Source organism: Trematomus bernacchii, unplaced genomic scaffold (assembly GCF_902827165.1).
Source record: "Trematomus bernacchii unplaced genomic scaffold, fTreBer1.1, whole genome shotgun sequence".
Classification (NCBI taxonomy): Eukaryota; Metazoa; Chordata; class Actinopteri; order Perciformes; family Nototheniidae; genus Trematomus; species Trematomus bernacchii.
The window spans coordinates 39,068-61,188 of NW_022987814.1; the positions used below are offsets into that span (position 1 = coordinate 39,068).

The 22,121-nt window shown below is 46.6% G+C and overlaps 2 protein-coding genes and 1 long non-coding RNA gene across 3 annotated transcripts; 1 reads left to right on the forward strand and 2 right to left on the reverse strand.

Moving 5' to 3' along the window:
* Positions 1-254: 254 nt before the first annotated feature.
* On the reverse strand, positions 255-4,323 carry LOC117498791 (proline-rich proteoglycan 2-like). Its single transcript, XM_034150940.1, has 3 exons — positions 4,222-4,323; positions 1,493-1,870; positions 255-260 (listed from the first exon to the last, which is right to left on the reverse strand). Exons 1-3 carry the CDS (start codon positions 4,252-4,254, stop codon positions 255-257), a joined length of 417 nt encoding a protein of 138 aa, XP_034006831.1. The 5' UTR covers positions 4,255-4,323.
* Positions 4,324-4,415: 92 nt separating this feature from the next.
* LOC117498794 (microfibril-associated glycoprotein 4-like) lies at positions 4,416-7,861 on the forward strand. The gene is made up of 5 exons (XM_034150944.1): positions 4,416-4,601; positions 4,798-4,836; positions 6,610-6,706; positions 6,789-6,956; positions 7,449-7,861. Exons 1-5 carry the CDS (start codon positions 4,431-4,433, stop codon positions 7,700-7,702), a joined length of 729 nt encoding a protein of 242 aa, XP_034006835.1. The 5' UTR covers positions 4,416-4,430; the 3' UTR covers positions 7,703-7,861.
* LOC117498797 lies at positions 5,575-6,603 on the reverse strand. Its single transcript, XR_004557607.1, has 3 exons — positions 6,217-6,603; positions 5,878-5,883; positions 5,575-5,607 (listed from the first exon to the last, which is right to left on the reverse strand). It is a non-coding gene; the product is annotated as an uncharacterized LOC117498797 (long non-coding RNA).
* Positions 7,862-22,121: the final 14,260 nt, after the last annotated feature.

Consider the following 22,121-nt stretch of genomic DNA (forward strand, 5'->3'; position numbering starts at 1 on the left):
AATACACCTCTCTTTATCCGCTCTCCAAGCCTCCAAGGGCGGACTCCTGAGTTCCTTAATGTCCCCCTAACATGACACGTAGACTATTTACATCATCTAGGGAAGCACACCAGTAAATCTTCCTTATAGTTAATAAAGTAATTAAACAATAAAAAGACAATACCATGGGGTCATTCAGATCTTTAAATTATTATTTTCCTCTCAAAGAGACTTCGTTGTAGTTAATAAAGTAATTAAACATTAGTTTGCAAGCCCTACAACTAAAGAGAACATCCAGTTCACAAGCCATACATTTTCAAAAGAACATCCATAGTTAACACAAATCATATTAAAAACTAATCTAATTTAGAGAGGACAATAAAAGTTTTAGGTGACTTAGTGAGTGAAAATTAATGGCTGATAGCAAAATCAGGAGGTGACAGGAAGGCGTGTGGGGGGGACGGGGGGGGGAGACAGTCTCACACATCCAGACTCCATTTTCATGAAGAGCCTGACGGAGGGTCTGAACCCGGCACAGATACTGCATCCGTTTCTTGACTGGCGCTCCCGACGGATGGCGGTAAGTTGTCACAGGCGTCTCGCTGATTAAACAGGCTTTTTATCTAGTTTGCACAGATTTATTTTTTACCTAACTCCACCCCCACCTCTATCTTCTGGCATCACAGCAAAAGGAAGGGGGACGGGGTGGGAGGAGGACGGGGTGCGAGACAGTCTCACACAACTTCAAAGAGACTGCCTTAACACTAGTTACAAACACTGATCAAAGGACATACATCAAAGGGCTAATTAGATTGACATCAAAGGCTTATAACATGCCGGTGTGATATCACACCTACATGTTACAACACCTCATCCCCCTTACATCAAAGGACAGACATCAAAGGGGTAATTAGATTAGACAACAAAGGGCAGACATCAAAAGGCTAATTAGATTAGACAACAAAGGATCTACTACAAGGGGGAATATCACACCTACATGTTACAACACCTCACCCCCCTCACATCAAAGGATATCACACCTATCTGTGATATCACACCTACACGTGATAACACCTCAAACCAAACACTGATCAAAGGACATACATCATAGGGCTAATTAGATTGACATCAAAGGCTTATAACACTCCGGTGTGATATCACACCTACATGTTACAACACCTCACCCCCATTACATCAAAGGACTGACATCAAAGGGTAATTAGATTAGACAACAAAGGGCAGACATCAAAGGCTAATTAGATTAGACAACAAAGGATCTACTACAAGGGGGAATATCACACCTACAAGTTACAACACCTCACCCCTCACATCAAAGGATATCACACCTATCTGTGATATCACACCTACACGCGATAACACCTCGACCAAAGGGGCTCATTAGCACATCAAAGGGGCTCATTAGCATAAGTAGTAGTAGGTGTGACCTGTCACAGCACCTGTCACCTGTTATGCATACTAATGTGATTGAAACAGTATCAGTATAACTACTTACGTGTGCTAGGCGAGACTTCTTTGCTGGCTGGGTTGATGGTGATGGCTGTGGTGGAGGCCTTTGTGCCGGGGTGTATCTTGACCTGGTGGCAGGCACAGATGGAGGCAGAGGCAGCTGTAGTGATGCTGGTCCTCTGGTCCTTGATGGTGTTGGCTCTGGTGAAGGCCCTTGAGCCACTGTAGATCTTGAGCTGGAGGCAGGCACAGATGGAGGCAGAGGCAGCTGTAGTGATGCTGGTCCTCCAGTCCTTGATGGTGTTGGCTCTGGTGAAGGCCCTTGAGCCACGGTAGATCTTGACCTGGGGGCAGGCACAGATGGAGGTTCTGGCTGCTGGATAAACGCCGCCTGTGGGCCACTAGGCCCAGGCAGCTGTGTAATCTGAAAGAATGTAGGACAATAATTACTAAATTCATTAAAATAAAGGTCAAGTGGAATGTTACTCAAGTACAAATAACAATGCACAGCTACAAATAAAATGGGGACGTGGGACAGGAGTCTCTCTCTCTCTCTCTCTCTCTCTCTCTCTCTCTCTCTCTCTCTCTCTCTCTCTCTCACACACACACACACAGGTATTTCCAGTTATGTTACATTCAGTATAAAATCACAGGCACAAATATAAATACATCTATATGTGTGGGATGAATAAAAGTTGATGTTATTCATCTACACCAGGGGGGTCAAACTCAAATACACAGTGGGCCAAAATAAAAAAATGGGTACTAGTCAAGGGCCGGACTGGTTCAATGTTTATTACAAAACTTATTGAAATGAACTTATTGCACATATTAAACCTGGAACTAACAAAGTTTAAATGATTGCCTATAAAAACAACATGAAACATTAAATAATCAGTTGCATTCATTTCTTATGGCTCAATCTGCAGCTTCTGCAGAGTCATTTCTTATGATTACATTTCTCCACAGGCCAACAACAGCTTCAACAAAACTATTTCCCTCAAAGAACAAACCAAACATGCCCTGTTGTCGTGAGAAAAGAAAGTGCAGAAGGAAACATGTAAACTCAGTGTGCTGCTCTATGATGCTAGCTCAGATACTTGGCATCTCATCTTGGGTGCAAGTTCATCAATATTTGGGGTCAGGCTCTGAGCTGAGGAGACCCTCAGGATGGAGTGAAGGTGTGCGTGCAATATACCGGCGGGCCAGATCTAATAGTAATTAAAAATTATCCTGCGTGCCGAAATTAAATCCACCACGGGCCTGATTTGGCCCCCGGGCCTTGAGTTTGAGACATGTGACTTAGAGGAAGAGATGTGGATCAAGGGGGAACAAACCAGATCAGCTTATTTTCCTCAATGAGCAGCCAAAGACTTAACAAGGGGACATCGTGGCAGAAGAAATATGCAGTCAAACTTCACAGGTGCTTTATTCTATCAGGAAAATGTGGAAAGGACTTGCTCAATACATTTTCTCATGACTTTGTATTATCGTTTTATGTTTTCTCTTTTAAAAGTCAATTGCATGTACAGCATGTTGAAAAAAGTAATAAGTTCAAAGATATACAAAAAAGAGAAAGGAATACCATGTCTCGACAAGTATCTGAAGAAAGTAATCGTATTGTAGTTCGGAAAAAATCATGCAAGTATATTTTCTAAATAGAGATCCACTATCACCAAGCCGACCATCTATAGCTGTTAGCAAAGCCGCGCTGACAGTGCTAGAAGTGAAGTCAAGACAACTGGCCAAGTCACGCCTAAACAGGTAACAATGTGCTTGGCATGACTTTGAGGAAGAGGTGTGGATCAAGGGGAAAACAAGGTCTGGTATGTCCTCAATGTGCAGCCAAAGACTTAACAATGGGACATCGTGACAGAAGAAATATGCAGTCAAACTTCACAGGTGCTTTATTCTATCAGGAAAATGTGGACTTGCTCAATACATTTTCTCATGACTTTGTATTATCGTTTTATGTTTTCTCTTTTAAAAGTCAATTGCATGTACAGCATGTAAGGGATTTATATTTAAGTATTACTCTGTGTGGAAACTACATTGTGTTGAAATCTAAAATCTAAATAATTATTTGTATAGCATAATAGTCTGAACGAAAAAACCGAAAAGCTGCAGATCGATCAAAAAGTGCCCACATGAATGGATAGCCGTGGAATTATTTTTTACTTAAACAAACACACAAATTCCCCTTGATCATTTGGCCTCATTGGGACAGTAATTCCCCTTGTCAACATTTCTGGCAGCACATTGAGGAAGAAAGGAGGAGCAAGGAAGAACGGTTCAACATAAATAAGACTGGAAGGCAGAGTGGACACACTGCGGGAAGATCTCCTTCAGATCACTGCAGCAGAAACATGACCATGAAGGTGAGGACAATTTAACATTTAAAATACTCTGTTATAATTCAAAGTCCTGCATTCAGCAAAATGACCTAAGATACAGTTGTTGATGAACTTACTTTATAACCTTTTATTCATTGTATAGAAGAGGATAATTGTGATATCTTTTTTTATATCTGACAAAAAGTGTTTTTTTCTATTTCTGAGATTAAAGTCTGAACTTTGACTTTTTGAAAAGAAGAATCACTTTTGGTCCGATGTGAAAAGATGTTTTACATGTGGCCCTGATCCTCTTCTGTATACTTGCTGTATATATATATATATATATATATATATATATATATATATATATATATATATATATTATAATATCCTTCATATGGTGTGATCAAATATGAGGATAAAATGTACTTTGTTATCTTACCTGTGTGGAAGAGCATGAGAGCCACATGTGCATTTTGTTTTAGATCTGACAAAAAGTAGGGTTTTTTTGTTTTGAGATTAAAGTCAGAATTTTGACTTTTTTTCCCGAAATTTATTTTGTGTTCTCAGAATTCCGTTTTTAAAAGTAATCAGATTTTTCCCAGAATTCAGTTTTTGACTCAGGATTTCTCAGATTAAAGTCAGAACAACATGTCCTCTGTCCAGCTGGTCTCAATCGTCCTCGTCCTCCTGGCTTTGCTGTTGGACAGCGGCATGTCTCTCGTCCTCCCAACGGACTGCAGCGACATCATCAACAACGACAGCAGCAGACCCAGTGGAGTTTACACCATCTACCCCATCGGATCCACCTCTGCTGTCCAGGTACATCCTCTGAGAGACTTCATACAACACTATATCTCACTGATCAAATGGATAGGATGTGTTAATGAGAGTGTGTGTGTGTGTGTGTGTGTGTGTGTGTGTGTGTGTGTGTGTGTGTGTGTGTGTGTGTGTGTGTGTGTGTGTGTGTGTGTGTGTGTGTGTGTGTGTGTGTGTGTGTGTGTGTGTGTGTGTGTAGGTGTACTGTGACATGGACTCACTGGGCGGACGGTGGACGGTGAGTTTCTTAACCTGTTAAGCCCTGAGCCTGTTTTTCAGGTCTCAGGCTCCAAAATGACATTCCCAGAACAAATGACTATATCTTCTAAAAGGGTTACATTAATAATCTTTATTCTCAAAGTAATGATAAACCTGTGAGTTGGATGTAGAAGAGTCAGAATCAATATAGATGTTTTTATTTTAAAGTATAGTGAAAACCACCCTTGAATGATGGGATCGGAGACTAAAAGCTTTAGGAATCCAAACTTTAACATATAATAAGTACCCTGTATCAAGATTGATGCAAAACAAGTGACATTTGACCTTTTTAGAGAGGTTTAGAAAAAAAAACACCTCTGGGGTGATTTGGGGGGATTTGCCGTTTCTCTGGAACCCATTGGTCGATTTTGGTGATTGTCACCTCTTTTGAACCGTTAGAGCCAATAGAATCGAAGGGGAGGTTCCTAAATCCACCTACACGTTACCATGAGGAGTGAGAGTGATGCGCACGCAGTTTGTTACGCTCTGAAAACTGAAAACTAGGTTTATTGCTGATGGATTATCAGTAATCATTTGGATTAACCTTCAGCAGCGTTTTTATCGTTTTAATGCCATTGAACACGACTTTTGATCAGAAACAGCAAAGGTAAGACTATTTGCCGTTTTTGCTCCGTAAAGCTACGTCGTGTGATGTCTGGGTTTGCTTCCCGTGCCGTGAGTTTTGGTCGCACAGTGATGATACTTATACCTCTAGAATCTGTGGAATCTCAGCTTTAATCTGATGATCTCACTGGACGGTATTGATGTGTGCTGATTCTCTCGCGTCCAGGAAGAAGTTTAAAGATTAAGAGACAAATGAGTCTCTGAAAGGGTTAAATTGGTTACTTTAATTTAAGCAGCGTGGTAGTGAAACAAACAAAGGGTAGTTGGGGGGGGGACAAAAGCAGATGTTGTCCCGCAGCTGGTACCAAGGCAAGAGAGCGAGCACACGTTGATTCTCCCGCCTGTATCTCTCCTTCGCTCCTCCTCTCTGGGGGCTGTGACGTAGGGGGCCGCCCACCTCGATCTGCAATCGTGCATAACAGAGGATTTCGATATTTTGTATTCATTGCTCACTTCCACACGCCTTTTCTCCTCCTACTCTCTTTCATTACTTTTTATTTAATGCATTATAACGGCTGTAATCGTTACTCTAGTAATACCGGAAATGGTCATTATTTAACGGCTGAGACCGTTAGTACTGTAGCACAGGAAGTCGTCATTGTTGTCAACGTCTTTAGATACAGCTTTTCAAAATAAACTTTACTCTGAACTGTTTTCAGAATAAAACAGTTTTTAAAGCTTACTATGTGTTTACGCTAAATTACATCATTGAATATTGATTTTAATTTCTAACAACGGACAGTGGACGGTGAGTACCTGAACTCAAAAGCTAAATCTGGCCCCCAGTTATCTGTGAACTGAAACCTGGTCAGACAGCAGAGATGAAATATACGTACAGTATCTTTGTGCAGGATAAACAAAGTAAAGTATTTAGTCTAATCTATCAAATCTACAGTTTGATATATCTATCCAGAGACCGTTGGGACACTTGAAGTGTGTTAGCTAAACCATGCTAGTCAGGTTAGCTCCTGAATGCATTCAGTGAATGGCAGTGAGAAATCAGAGGCTCCACTTTAGATCTACTGTTGGCTCCTGTTCCCAGTAGAGGCTGGTTCAACTCTGTCATGCTCTTTTTCCATGGACTGGAAATGTCCATTATATTTGCTGAGAGATTTAGTATTTCCCCCAGGTGTTCCAGAGGAGGATGGACGGCTCGGTGAACTTCTACCGGCCCTGGGATGACTACAAGACGGGCTTTGGTTTCGCTGCCGGAGAATACTGGCTCGGTGAGAGATGAAGACGAACCGGAGGTCCTGACTTGATCAAACTCACGGTTTCCTAGCGTTCATGGTGTCTGTTTGTCTGCAGGTCTTGAGACTCTCTTCCACCTGACTCTGAGGAAGAAGTACGAGCTGCAGGTGGACATGGAGGACTTTCAAGGCGGCAAAGTTTTCGCTCGGTACTCCTCGTTCTCCGTGGACCCAGAGGCCTTCGGGTTCACTTTGCATGTTTCTGGATTCACTGATGGAGGGGCAGGTGAGGAACAGCAGGAAGTGCTTGATGTCTTTCTGATGTTCAGGAGACGCTCTCACACTTAGGACTGGCTTCAGACATCAGAGAGAGATAAGGGGGTAACAACAGCAGATCAGGAACTGTGGCTATATGCCGATGACATTCTTCTGTATATCACACATCTGGAGGTATCCCTTCCTATATATTTAACAATGAATGATCTGGGCTGTCCTCAGGCTAATGACTGATTGACAAAGAGAACATTACCCAAAGGGACCGTGCTGTAGTTCCTTTACAGCCTAATGGTGTTATATATATTCTGGAGATACATTTAAACTTCAGAAATCATAAAGTGTTTTAATGTGTGGAGATTATTTTCTGCTATATTACAAAATCACATGGAGAAATCCCATTGGACCAGGGACATGCTGCCTTCAGGGACCAACACAGAAATACTTCATCCCTGTATTAGTTGTATTATAATATTCTGATTATACACTTGTTGTGTTTCTGTAGGAGACTCCATGAGTTTTCATAACGGACAGAAGTTCTCCACCTTCGACAAAGACCAGGACTCTTCGACTGTTAACTGTGCCAGAACATACCTGGGGGGGTTCTGGTACAACGATTGTCACGGCACAAATCCCAATGGGGTTTATCTCTGGGGGGCTGATGGCACTATTTTTGCTATAGGAGTGAGCTGGTTCACTTGGAAGGGTCACGACTACTCCCTGAAATCCATCAGCATGAAGGTCCGTCCTGTACAGTAGTTCTGCAGGACAGCAACATGTCCTCAGCTGATATCAATCACATGTAATCACTCATCACTTTAAGATGGAAACAGATCCACACAGTGTGATCATGTCTACGTTTTAAATTCAAACTGAATCACTATTTGCTTCACGCTGACAATAAATGAAAACAAATAGCTGATGTGATGTCTTCACTTTGTCTCCTGGGTCTTTAACCTTCTGAGCCTCAGGGTCTTTCTCTGCAGTCTTCACCTTATTCTTAGCCTGGTCGTGGGTGTTTCCACATTGCCTTTTCTGTAGCTACTTCTGTTTAGAGTGTAAGTCTTGTGACTTTGCTTAGCATCACCAGCTCTATCAACCTTTGCTCTCCAAAGAAACAGTTTGTTAACATTTGAGTGAAGTGTTGTTAAGTTGTAGAACTTTCTCAGTAGAGAAACGTACCATTCAGATTACCTTTATGTAATTACTTTATCCAAACTACGTATATTTCAGAATGTAATAAAAATAAGATAAAAATTAAAATTAAAATTAAAGCGGCAAGCAGCGATGAGCGGGCCTTCGCAAGGCATCGCACGTTGGGGTACTTCCTGGATCCACGCACGCGCAGCACCGATTCGCCATCGTCTCTAACCAATCCGTAACATTAACCCGATTTGTTAAGTGCATGTGCACACATAAGATACTTTTACATGTTACTGGTTAGACGCTTTTATCCAAAGCGACTTACATACTCAATACTGAGGGCAATCCCCGCTCAATAATTACAAAAAATAAATAAAAATAACCGTGTTATTTCACGCTGCTATGGACCGTCTGCACTAATGCACATTCTCAAAGATGTTGAAGTGACTGTTATTTTGTATATATTGATTGTTGTGCTTTTATTTAGGTCTTAAGGTGTGCATATGTAGAAATGTGAACTTGCAGGATTCATTTTTTCACTTTCCTCGGAGCAGGAAGTGAAGACCTTATAAGGAGTGTCCTGTGATGTCAGAGGGGGCGGGGCCTGTGCTCTATATAAGCCTGTAGTGCAGCGGCTCTCAGACAGAATAGGCTTGTTTGAGACGAGCTGCGGCTCGCCTCGAAAGTAGACGAGAATAGCCGATCGCAGCCGGGGGAGGTCTCAAAAAGCTCGCCTGAAGTCGGACAGCTCGGAGTCGGCTTCTTCTTCTTCTTCTTCTTCTCTCGGTTTTTTGGCGGATTGCAAACAACTTTAAGGTGCATACTGCCACCTCCGGAGTCGGCTTGACTTGGTTTGCATTTATAAAGAATGCACAAATGTGTTTAATCGTTAATGTCAGATATGTACTCAGTAAATACATTTCAAGGTTCAAGGTTCAAGGTTCTTTATTGTCAATCTGACATAGCTACAGAGTAATTATGTAGTTGAAAATCTTATGTCACAGGCTTCTCCAACAATGCAACATAATAACATAATAACAATAAGAGCAAGAGCAATACAAAAAGAATAATAGTTATAAAATAAAGTGATGATGTGAAATAGTGCAATAGAGTCTATATACAAGTTATTGGAATGATATATATATATTAGGTATTAGATACATACTACTGAGTAACAGATGAATGTTTGAAGTTGTTTCAACAGTTCAATTGTTTAACAGTCTCACTGCCCGCGGGAAGAAACTGTCTCCGAATCTTCTTGTCCTTGCCAGGATGCTGCGGTAACGTCTGCCAGACGGCAACAGAAAGAACAGTTTGTGGCTGGGGTGATGGGGGTCTTTGATAATCCGTAGTGATTTCTTCTTTCTTTCTTTTTCTTCTTTCTTTTTCACCACCCTCTGTAAAGCCTTACGATCGAGGTCGGTGCAGCTGCCGTACCAGGCCGTGATGCAGCCAGTCAGGATCCTCTCTATTGTGCACCTGTAGAAGGTCAGGATGCTCTCTATGGTGCACCTGTAGAAGGTCAGGATACTCTCTATGGTGCACCTGTAGAAGGTCAGGATGCTCTCTATGGTGCACCTGTAGAAGGTCAGGATGCTCTCTATGGTGCACCTGTAGAAGGTCAGGATGCTCTCTATGGTGCACCCGTAGAAGGTCAGGATGCTCTCTATGGTGCACCTGTAGAAGGTCAGGATGCTCTCTGTGGTGAACCTGTAGAAGGTCAGGATGCTCTCTATGGTGCACCTGTAGAAGTTGCAGAGTATCCTGGAATCCATTTTGAACCTCCTCAACCTGCGGAGGAAGAAGAGCCGCTGTCGAGCTTTCTTGGTGATGGTGGTGGTGTGAAGAGTCCATGTCAGGTCCTCAGTGATGTGGACCCCAAGGAACCTGAAGCTGCTGACTCTCTCCACCGTAGTCCCATTGATGGCGATGGGGGCGTGTCCCTGTTCCTGCTCAAGATTAGATTCAACTGTATTGTTATTGCACAGATTACAGGTACTGAGACAACGAAATGCAGTTTAGCTTCTAACCAGGAGTGCAACAAGCAGTAAAGTGAAATGTAATGTACACAATCTACAGAATAAAATATAGAATGAATTGAATGATGAATAAACAGTGAGGGGTATGAATACACTATATACACAGTAGCCTATGAGCAGTGGGTATGAATACACTATATACACAGTAGCCTAGCCCAGTATGAACAGTGTGTATGAATATGCTAAGATATATAAAGTATGACAACGGTAAGCAGTGCAAGTATAGTATAAAATATATAGATATTAATGTCATGATGATAAACATTGTGGAACAATGATGAAAATTGTGAATGGAAGTGGCGACGTAAAACTGACACAAAACAACACACTTTTGCCGAGCTAATGGAGAGTTTCATCTCCAGCACGGGGTAAAACCCACCAATGAGCGCTCAGCTCGAGATACCAGCGAGTCGTTTCCCATCAAGCATTTCGCTTCCGCAGCCCGTGGAGAGAAACTGCGCCGCCTCGCTCTCAAGTCTGCGGGCGTCTTTGTCCCGCGAGATTTCAACGTCTCACGTACAGATGGAGCGAGGGTCGTGATTGGTCCGTGATTGGTCCGTGATCGGCCCGTGATCGGTTCGTGATGAAGAGCCGGCCCCCAGTCTGACTTGATACCGCCCCCGTGATAAATACATGTAATTATTGTGAAGCCAGCTGCAATGGATCATTGATCCACCAGGGGGTGCAGTGGGGTTCCACACTGGAGCTCATGTGAAATCAACTTCGATACAGTAAGCTGGATGTTGTGGTGCCGAGAGACGGGAGTCGGAGCCGGGGTATCAAAAGTACAAGCTAAACTTTTATTTAGCATCTGAACACACATGTAAACAACTTCATGCCCGGGAAGCGAAGACCGGCGGAAACAGCTGGTCTGGTTCACTAAAATGTCCGTGCGGAACAATACCCCAACCCATAGATCCGTGGGTGAATAATGTCAATCACCACAATGTACAGTATGTCTGGTACTAATGTATAGCGGATCTTTGTTAAGATCCATATGTCACGGATAGGATCATAGTCTGTGCTAAATAAGACATGTAATCATTTACAAAACATCACCATGGAAATGCAGCCGGCTCTCGATTTTTAATCCTAATTAGGGCCTGAGCACGAAGTGTGCGAAGACCTATTGAAATCGTGCTCGCTATTATTCTTATTTTACCGGGCTGCGCTTTCGACCTGTTTTTGAGGGGGTTACCACACTATTCACGTAGCGACATTTGGCAACGCCGCCAGGACGGGTGAAACATTTTACATTCTGGATTCGATGGTTGCAAAATTTCCGACATGCTCACTAGCGCCACCTGTCAAAATTCAGTTTTCGAAAAATGTACATAGTCGCAGCGTAAATCGGATGGACCTGAAATTTTGCACACTTATCCGGGTGGAGCAGCCCTACATATTATCCTCTCATATCCCTAAGCTCCGCCTACTTTGATTTTTTTTAAATTACCATAATGTGAAAAACAGTGAAATATTAACTACAATTTCAATTTTTTGCTTTTCAACACCAAACTTAGTGTACAGCATCAGTGGAGGGTCACACACACTACCGTAGAACATGAGCACGACGTGTGGAAAAATGTGCCCGACATCAATCGCAACGTATTAGCAAAAAGGTGTGGCTTAGACATAAATGCTCCTAATTCATCCGCAATGTATCCAAATATCACAGATTTCGGTGGATAGGTTCAGTCTGTCTTGGGGAATAGGCACAAAAAAGCATGTTCATTTTGGACAATAGGGGGCGCCAAAAGCACAACAAATTTATACCTGAAGATCCGATAGACGAAATAAATATATTTTGTCATACACATACTGGCAGGATGAGTATCAACTGAGATTTAAAGGGGCGCAACCAATGACGGAAGTGGGCGTGACCTATTCAGCTTTATGTCGAAATCGAAGGGTTAAAAACACTTACCGACCCATAAGTAGCGGGAAAATACAGTTACGGCCTTTAAACTCGGAACGCACGTCACAGCCCACGGCCTCCTCCAGACTGTCCAAAAACATCGTGCATTTTTGCAAATACGGCTCAGTAGCGCCCCCTATTGTGCGGTAGTGACATATAGTTTCTTTGAGCGACCCGAGTCTTGGCACAGACATGCCTCATGGAATTGCCGACATATTTCAAAATGGCTTCCATTAGCCCCTCCCCCCATAAAGTTGGCCATTTTGGAAAATGTGCGTTTTAAGCGCGTTTTTGCGAACTCCTCCTAGGGAAATTATCGGAAAAATTCAAATCCACCACAAGTTCAGCCCATATCCAATGTGATGCTAAATTGCGAATGAATAGTCGACCGCTCAAACGGGGTGCTCGTAAGCTAACGGAGAATGTGCCATGTTCCACGATTTCAATGGCACAAATTCGCTAAAATGAGCTTCGGACGTGAAACTTGGGACACACGTCACCGCCCACGACCTTTTCCAGACTGTCCAATAAAATCGTGCGTTTTGTGAAATCAGCTCAGTAGCGCCCCCTATTGTGCGGTATTCACATATAGTTTCTCCCAACTACCCGAATGTTGGCACAGACGTTCCTCATGGAATTGCCGACATATTTCCAAATGGCTTCCATTAGCCCCGCCCCCCAGAAAGTTGGCCATTTTGAGAAGTGGCCGTTATTCATGCATTTTAACCACATTTTTGCTCACACCTCCTAGGGAAATGATCGGGAAAATTCCAGTCCAGGACACATTCAGCCCATATCCAACATCATGCTAAATGGCGAATAAATAGTTGCTAGCTCAATCGGGGCGGACGTTAGCTAACAGAGAATGTACCATTTTTGACGAGGGTTAGGGTTAGGGTTAGGGTTAGGGGTTACTCCAAACTACTCGCATATAGTTCTCCCGATATTCACCACACACTGTAAACACATTGCTCTTATGATTGCACACATATTTCAAATTGCTTTTCATTAGCCCCGCCCCCCAGAAAAATGGCAATTTGGAAAGATGGTCCTTTTTCATGCATTTTTAACCACATTTTTGCTCACACCTCCTAGGGAAATGATCGGGAAAATTCCAGTCCAGGACACGTTCAGCCCATATCCAACATCATGCTAAATGGCGAATGAAATAGTTGCTAGCTCAATCGGGGCGGACGTTAGCTAACAGAGAATGTACCATTTTTGACAAGGGTTAGAGTTAGGGTTAGGGTTAGGGGTTACTCCAAACTAATCGCATATAGTTTTCCCGATATTCATGAAACGCTGTATACACATTGCTATTATCATGGCACACATTTTTCAAAAGGCGTTTCATTAGTCCCGCCCCCAAGAAAAATGGCCATTTTGAAAGATTCCAGTCAAGGACAAATTATGCCCATATCCAACATCATGCTGAATTGGGAATGAAGTAGTTGCTAGCTCAATCGGGGCGGTCGTAAGCTAACAGAGAAGATACCATTTTTGACCATTTACACTATTATCAAAATATCAACTGTTTATTTGGAGATGTCTACTAAAGCATACAAATACAGTGTGTAATGTCAGCCTGTTACTTATATTACTGAGTGATATATATTATACACACTCTTCTGTTTTCTGCACTGGCCTCAGCAGATGTTGTCGCTGTAAATGTCGGATCACAATTAAAGCAGTTGTATTAAAAATATACATAGCCTAATATCCAGAGGAGGTGCGTTTCTTGAGTAAATAAACGGTAAAGGCCAGAAAGTCTGCACAACCCACTGCACCACACGTCACGGTTACTGCTCCTCCAGACAGCCTCGGCGATAATCGATCCTCGACGAACCTTTACAGAAATTCCATTTCCTTCGAGGCGGCGCGCCCACATCCATTTCCGGGTCGCTGCCAGAGGACCTGGGACTCCGGGCCGCAAACATTTGACAAACGGCTCATTTCGGCGGACTCGCGCGCGTCCGCTGGACGCCGGGACGACCGGCGACACTCCCCTACAGGCGCTCGGATGCGAAGGCCCGCCCACAACTGCGTGCACGTCTGTGACCGCAGTTTTAATTTAATCATCGTCTTCACCACGATAATTTATGTTTATGTTCGCCGAATTGACATGAAATCACTGACAAATATGAATATACTGTATTCAACTTCATTAAAACGTTATTAACGTGCCTAAACTCAGTAATTCACTAAAAATATTTATATTTTAATGGAGCCTTGTCAGGCAGATCAAGATCCGCGTAGCGGAGGGATCTTGATCCCTGGGTGTTATTTTTCCCCATAATGACCAAGTCGCTGCAAATTATCCCGCTTATTACATGGCCACATTCTCAACAAAGTAACGACATGACTCCCAATATTAATTGAAATGCTTTTATGGATTTAGAAAATGTTTTTATTGATTTAAAAAATAGTTGTATGTATTGATTTAAATTGACATGCATCCGCTAAGAAAAATAGTCCGTTGTTACCGTTTTTTAAACAGTCAGAATGAAACGGCAGCTCTCAGCTGTGTGTTTACACACCTAATGGCCCATCACCCACAGCTCTCTCCCCCCCCTGATCTTTCTTTTCCAACAGTTAAGTTAACTGTAGGTTACTCTGAGTGACAAGCTTACAGTTAGTGAAGTAACACTTTTTTTTTCTGAGTCACGACCTGGCTGTTTCATTCTAACATAACGCTCCAAATATGACTGTTTCCACTCGGACTTCAATACAGCAACACCATTGTTTGGTTTCCATGGTAGCGTGTCTCTTTAGTAGCGTGCACTCCTTTCCTGTAAATTACTAAATTAGTTTTGAACTGAAATGATCAAATAAAGTCAAAATGTCACAGTGTTTACAAACATTGACCATACCGTTCACCAGCCCCCACCCCCCTATGTTGAGTAGGCTATACTCTTTGTTTAAAACTAATTGGCCATCGGAATGTGTGTGTCCCAACCCCCCCCTGTGATATCTCTTCTCCAGCAGTCTGTAGGTTTGTGTTCGCATATTTATGCTGTCGCAGTTCCTGTTGTTTCTATTGCGCATTGCCGGTATGAAAGGGTCTGTGCCGGAAATATCAAGATAACACGGCAGGGTTCGTTACAGTTTGTTTTCATCTGATTCCAAATAAACAAAGTCTTGGCTTTCAGAATATTAAACTTGTTTCGGCAAATTTAGATGATAAATACAACTATGATGCTTGTAACGGCATAATTACTTAAGCGGAGAACGGAGTAATTTAACGTTAAAGCAGGCATAACAACAGCCGGTGTTTATTTTATTATTATATATAGTCGTTATTCATTTGTTTTAAAGCTCAATAAGGAAGATTTAAACTTTCACACACAGCTTTTTCCAGCGGTATCCATAAATGTCTTAATTTTGACCTCAAAGTGCACCAGATTGATGCATTTAACTTCAATATAAAGAAAAACATCTTCTGTTGTAACAACAATAACATTATAAATAGTAACATAGCTGAACATGACTGAGGCTTTTTAACATAGAATTTTCCAATGTCTGAGTGTAATATCTGCATTTTCTATTTTGGTTTGAATAGGAGAAGGGGAAAAATCGGCCCGAAGCCCAGAACACTTGGCCTCCTCTCCCGTTGGGACTCAGAAAAATTTTGACAATTTTTCAAAACTTCATTTTTGATTATTTTAAGATATAATTAAGCGTTTTCTTCACTTTTTTTTGCTTTCCACGGGTGGGGGCGCCTGGCAGGCCGCCTATGAGCACCCAAATTTGGCCTGGATCATCCAGGATTTGTGGGCTAAGCTCCATAAACTGACTAAATCACCCAGAGAGGTCACCTTTCTAGCCCAAATATATATAATACAAATACATTTAAATTGTAAAAGGTGCACTTGTGCTCTGCATTACCCGGAATTTTATTTTCATAGCCCCATAATAGTGATTAAAAATCATTTTCATGGGAAAAAGTGTTAAAACGCCTGATTAAATTATATGCAGGACCCCAGTGAGCTCCAGACTATGTGCATTGTGTTGGGGAACCATATAAATGATAGAATAAATGCATTTAAATGCAAAAATAATGATTTTAAATCATTTTAGGGGGACAATTGTGGAGAGGAGCCTGAAAATGACTCTGCAGCAGGCGGCCTATGAGCACCCAAATTCGGCCTTCTTGACGGTAGCACCACCCCTTCTGTGGAGGGTATTCTCGTGCCCCTGGTGACTCTACAAGGGGGGTGGTTTTTATGGTGCTTCGATGTCCGCCCATCAGCATCCATATTCGGCCTTCTTGACGACACAACCACCCCTTCTGTGGAGGGTATTCTCGTGCCCCTGGTGACTCTACAAGGGGGGTGGTTTTGATGGTGCTTCGATGTCCGCCTATGAGCACCCAAATTCGGCCTGGATCATCCAGGATTTGTGGGCTAAGCTCCATAAACTGACTAAATCACCCAGAGAGGTCACCTTTCTAGCCCGCTCACAGAGCCCCCAAGGACGGACTAGAGACCTCCAGCAGCAGTCCCCAACAGTGGGACTCTGCACCTCCAGGAGAGACCAGGGGGAAATCACCTCTCTCTGCCCGCTCACAGAGCCCCGAAGGACGGACTAGAGACCTCCAGCAGCACTCCCTAACAGTGGGACTCTGCACCTCCAGCAGAGACCAGGGGGAAATCACCTCTCTCTGCCCGCTCACAGAGCCCCGAAGGACGGACTAGAGACCTCCAGCAGCACTCCCTAACAGTGGGACTCTGCACCTCCAGCAGAGACCAGGGGGAAATCACCTCTCTCTGCCCGCTCACAGAGCCCCCAAGGACGGACTAGAGACCTCCAGCAGCAGTCCCCAACAGTGGGACTCTGCACCTCCAGGAGAGACCAGGGGGAAATCACCTCTCTCTGCCCGCTCACAGAGCCCCGAAGGACGGACTAGAGACCTCCAGCAACACTCCCTAACAGTGGGACTCTGCACCTCCAGCAGAGACCAGGGGGAAATCACCTCTCTCTGCCCGCTCACAGAGCCCCCAAGGACGGACTGGAGACCTCCAGCAGCAGTCCCCAACAGTGGGACTCTGCACCTCCAGGAGAGACCAGGGGGAAATCACCTCTCTCTGCCCGCTCACAGAGCCCCGAAGGACGGACTAGAGACCTCCAGCAGCACTCCCTAACAGTGGGACTCTGCACCTCCAGCAGAGACCAGGGGGAAATCACCTCTCTCTGCCCGCTCACAGAGCCCCGAAGGACGGACTAGAGACCTCCAGCAGCAGTCCCCAACAGTGGGACTCTGCACCTCCAGGAGAGACCAGGGGGAAATCACCTCTCTCTGCCCGCTCACAGAGCCCCGAAGGACGGACTAGAGACCTCCAGCAGCACTCCCCAACAGTGGGACTCTGCACCTCCAGGAGAGACCAGGGGGAAATCACCTCTCTCTGCCCGCTCACAGAGCCCCGAAGGACGGACTAGAGACCTCCAGCAGCAGTCCCCAACAGTGGGACTCTGCACCTCCAGGAGAGACCAGGGGGAAATCACCTCTCTCTGCCCGCTCACAGAGCCCCCAAGGACGGACTAGAGACCTCCAGCAGCACTCCCTAACAGTGGGACTCTACACCTCCAGGAGAGACCAGGGGGAAATCACCTCTCTCTGCCCGCTCACAGAGCCCCGAAGGACGGACTAGAGACCTCCAGCAGCAGTCCCCAACAGTGGGACTTCCATAACCTTGCACTCACTTCACTTGTCTCACACACACCCAGGGGGGGAAAGATAACACTTGTACCCAGGAATAAGTGTTTGAAATGCGGGGAAAAGTTGTTTGAAATAGTATAATACCTCCAGGGCGCATAACTGCACTTCACAAGCCAGAAATAATGTTTAAATGGTCAGGGAAAGTATTTTTAAATGTCTGGAAGAGAGTTTTAGACAGTCATTTTGCACGAAATCATTTAACATAGACGCTCTCCTGAAAATGCACAGAATATGTGCTTTTTCAGGAGACCGTCAATGTTAAATGATATCGCTCAAAATGACTGACTAAAACCCCGGAATAAGTGTTTGAAAGGCGGGGAAAAGTTGTTTAAAATAGGCTGATACCTCCAGGACGCATAACATGGGTAAAAAGTGTGTTAAAAGGTCGGGGAACATGTTTCAAATGACAGCAGACTGGTGGTTGTTAGCAGGACAACCAGGACCAACAGGGTGGGTGGAGGGGGTCTGGAGGAGGGACGCACAACCAGGACCAACAGGGTGGGTGGAGGGGGTCCGGAGGACGGGCCCGGAAGGGGTCCCGGGCGGACGGCCCGGGAGCAAGGCAGAGTCCAAAAAGGGGCGAAGGCCACAGCGGGCGAACTCAGGGACCCGGGCATGAGAGCGAAGGCAGTGGTTGGGAGAGTCAGGAGGCCGGGCTCGAGGGCGAAGACCACGGCTGGGGTACTCAGGAGACCGGGCTTGAGGGCTAAGACCGCGGCACTCAGGGAGCCGGGCTCGAGGGCGAACAAGAAGACGTCTACGGGACAGCTCCGGAGGACGGGCAGGAAGGCGCCGACGGGACAACTCCGGAGGACGAGCAGGAAGACGCCGACGGGACAGCTCCGGAGGCCGGGCAGGAAGGCGCCGACGGGACAGCTCCGGAGGCCGGGCAGGAAGGCGCCGACGGGACAGCTCCGGAGGCCGGGCAGGAAGGCGCCGACGGGACAGCTCCGGAGGCCGGGCAGGAAGGCGCCGACGGGACAGCTCCGGAGGCCGGGCAGGAAGGCGCCGACGGGACAGCTCCGGAGGCCGGGCAGGACCCAGTATCGGCCGGACAGGAACCGGAGCCGACGGGACAGGCGTAGACGGGATCCTGAACATGACAAGGGCTGGTGTCAATGGGACCCCGGATGGAGCAAGGGCTGGTGTCGACTGGACCCCAACGGAACAGGACACAGAGTTGGCAGGACCCCCGGCGGGACAGGTGTCGGCGGGACCCCCAACAGGACAGGATCTGGTGTTGGCAGGAAATCCGGCGGAGCAGGTGTCGGCGGGACCCCCAACGGGACAGGACAAGGGGTTGGCAGGACCCACAGCGAAACAGGTGTCGGCAGGACCTCCAACGATACTGGACGTGGAGTTGGCAGGACCCTCGGCAGGAGAGTTGTCGGCGGGACCCCCAACGGGACAGGACATGGAGTTGGCAAGACCCCCGGCAGGAGAGTTGTCGGCGGGACCCCCAACGGGACAGGACAAAGGATTGGCAAGACCCCCGGCAGAAGAGTAGTCGGCGAGATCCCCAACGGAACAGGACATGGAGTTGGCAAGACCCCCGGCAGGAGAGTTGTCTGCGGGACCCCCAACGGGACAGGACATAGGATTGGCAAGACCCCCGGCAGAAGAGTAGTCGGCGGAACCCCCAATGGGACAGGACACGGAGTTGGCAAGACCCCCGGCAGGAGAGTAGTCGGCGGGACCTCCAACAGCACTGGACATAGGGTTGGCAAGACCCCCGGCAGAAGAGTAGTCGGCGGGACCTCCAACGGCACCGGACACAGGACCGGCAGGACCCCCGGCAGAAGAGCAGTCGGCGGGACAGGACATGGAGTTGGCAAGACCCCCGGCAGGAGAGTAGTCGGCGGGACCTCCAACAGCACAGGACATAGGGTTGGCAGGACCCCCGGCAGGAGAGTAGTTGGCGGGACCTCCAACATCACAGGACATAGGGTTGGCAAGACCCCCGGCAGGAGAGTAGTCGGCGGGACCTCCAACGGTACAGGACATGGGGTAGGCGTCGGCCGTAGAGCCAACAGGACACGGGGGGCTGGCGTCGGCCGGAGAGCCAACAGGAGACGGGGTGCTGGAGTCGGCCGGACCACCGACAGGACACGAGGGGCTGGAGTGGGCCGAACCACTGACAAAACACGGGGTGCTGGAGTCGGCCGGACCACTGACAGGACACGGGGTGCTGGAGTCGGCCGGACCACCGACAGGACACGGGGTGCTGGAGTCGGCCGGACCACCGACAGGACACGAGGTGCTGGAGTCGGCCGGACCACCGACAGGACACGAGGTGCTGGAGTCGGCCGGACCACCGACAGGACACGGGGTGCTGGAGTCGGCCGGACCACCGACAGGACACGGGGTGCTGGAGTCGGCCGGACCACCGACAGGAGACGGGGTGCTGGAGTCGGCCGGACCACCGACAGGAGACGGGGTGCTGGAGTCGGCCGGACCACCGACAGGAGACGGGGTGCTGGAGTCGGCCGGACCACCGACAGGAGACGGGGTGCTGGAGTCGGCCGGACCACCGACAGGAGACGGGGTGCTGGAGTCGGCCGGACCACCGACAGGACACGGGGTGCTGGAGTCGGCCGGACCACCGACAGGACACGAGGTGCTGGAGTGGAATCCACAGGTGGACTGGAGGAGGCAGGAAATGCAGCAGAAGACGTCAAAGTCGAGACCCGAGCAGCGAGGCCCGGGAAGCATAGAGCCAAGGACCGCTGGCTTTCCTCAAAGTCTCGCCACGCCTGCTCATGTTCCTGAGAAATGGCGTGCTGGAACGGAACAGAGGGCGGAACCATGGCTGCCGGGGCCAGAACTGGGGCTGGAACCATGGCTGCATGGGCCGGTTCTGGAGACGGAACCATGGCTGCTGGGGCCTGTACTGGAGCCCAAAGCATGGCTTCTGGGGGTCGGGCTGCTAGCCTGGACTTGCGACTCCTTCTCCTAGGAGCCTTTTGGAGGCTCCGTGGACCTCCAAAAGCCAGACGAGTGCCCGCGAACGGCTCCTGGACAGGAGCAGGAAATGGGGAAGAAGCAGGGGTTGACTTCAGACGGAACACACCGAGATGTATGGTGTTAGGTTGGGAGTTGGGAGGCAGGGGGCTAGCATGCCTGGGGCTAGCAGGCCGGGAATCACACGTCGAGAGGAAATCCAAAATCCAGTCAGGTAAGAACTTAACTAGAGATGGATCCACTGTTGCCACCTGGTGAGCCTCTGCCAGAGCAGCCTCTCTCTGCTGAACACTGGACGCTCCCCTCCACCTACTATAGCAGCAAGCCAAAGAAAAGGTAAAATGTTGCAATTCCACCTCAAATGGATCTGCTGGGCCCATTTCTGGTTGGTTCATTCTGTCAGGGTTGAGTAAGCAGGCAGGACCCAAATGCAGATCTCCAAGAATATTCCTTTATTTCAAGGTACGAAGTAGAACACAGAACACTACCCTGTGACACACAGTCAAATACCAACAATGAACCAACAATGACAGACAGAAAAACCAGAACTAAATACACACAAGACCAATCACACAAACAAGACACAGGTGAGGAGGGAGGAGAAAACACAGGGGCACCAGGTGAACACAATCGGGCAATCAGGCAGGACAGGGGTGAACACTTTTCAAAACAAAACAGGAAACCAAAGACAGAAAAAGACAAGACAAAACCCAACACAGACAGATCGTAACAGGAACATGTTTCAAATGACAGCACACTGCTGCTTGTTGGCAGGCTGACTCAGTTCACTTGTCTCACACACACCCAGGGGGAAGAAATATAACACTTGTACCCAGGAATAAGTGTTTGAAAGCGGGGAAAAGTTGTTTGAAATAGTATAATATCTCCAGGGCGCATAACTGCACTTTACAAGCCAGAAATAATGTTTAAATGGTCGGGGAAAGTATTTTTAAATGTCTGGAAGAGAGTATTAGACAGTCATTTTGCACGAAATCATTTAACATTGACGCTTTCCTGAAAATGCACAGAATATGTGCTTTTTCAGGAGACCGTCAATGTTAAATGATTTCGTGCAAAATGACTGGCTAAAACCCCGGAATAAGTGTTTGAAAGGCGGGGAAAAGTTGTTTAAAATAGTCTGATACCTCCAGGGCGCATCACCAAAAATGTACAAGCCAGGGAAGATGCCTGAATCCCGGATACTTTAGGTCTGTCACTTAGGGTGACCGCACCACTCCGACGCTCCCGAGAGCGGACGTCCATTGTTTGTAAGGCACCTAAGGTGGAGGAGCCTCAGCTGGAGGAGCCTCAGCTGGAGGAGCCTCAGGTGGAAACAGGCTACAGGTGATTCACATCGAGCCCCTCCCCCCCCTCATGTATAACCAATGCCTAACATCAAGTGTT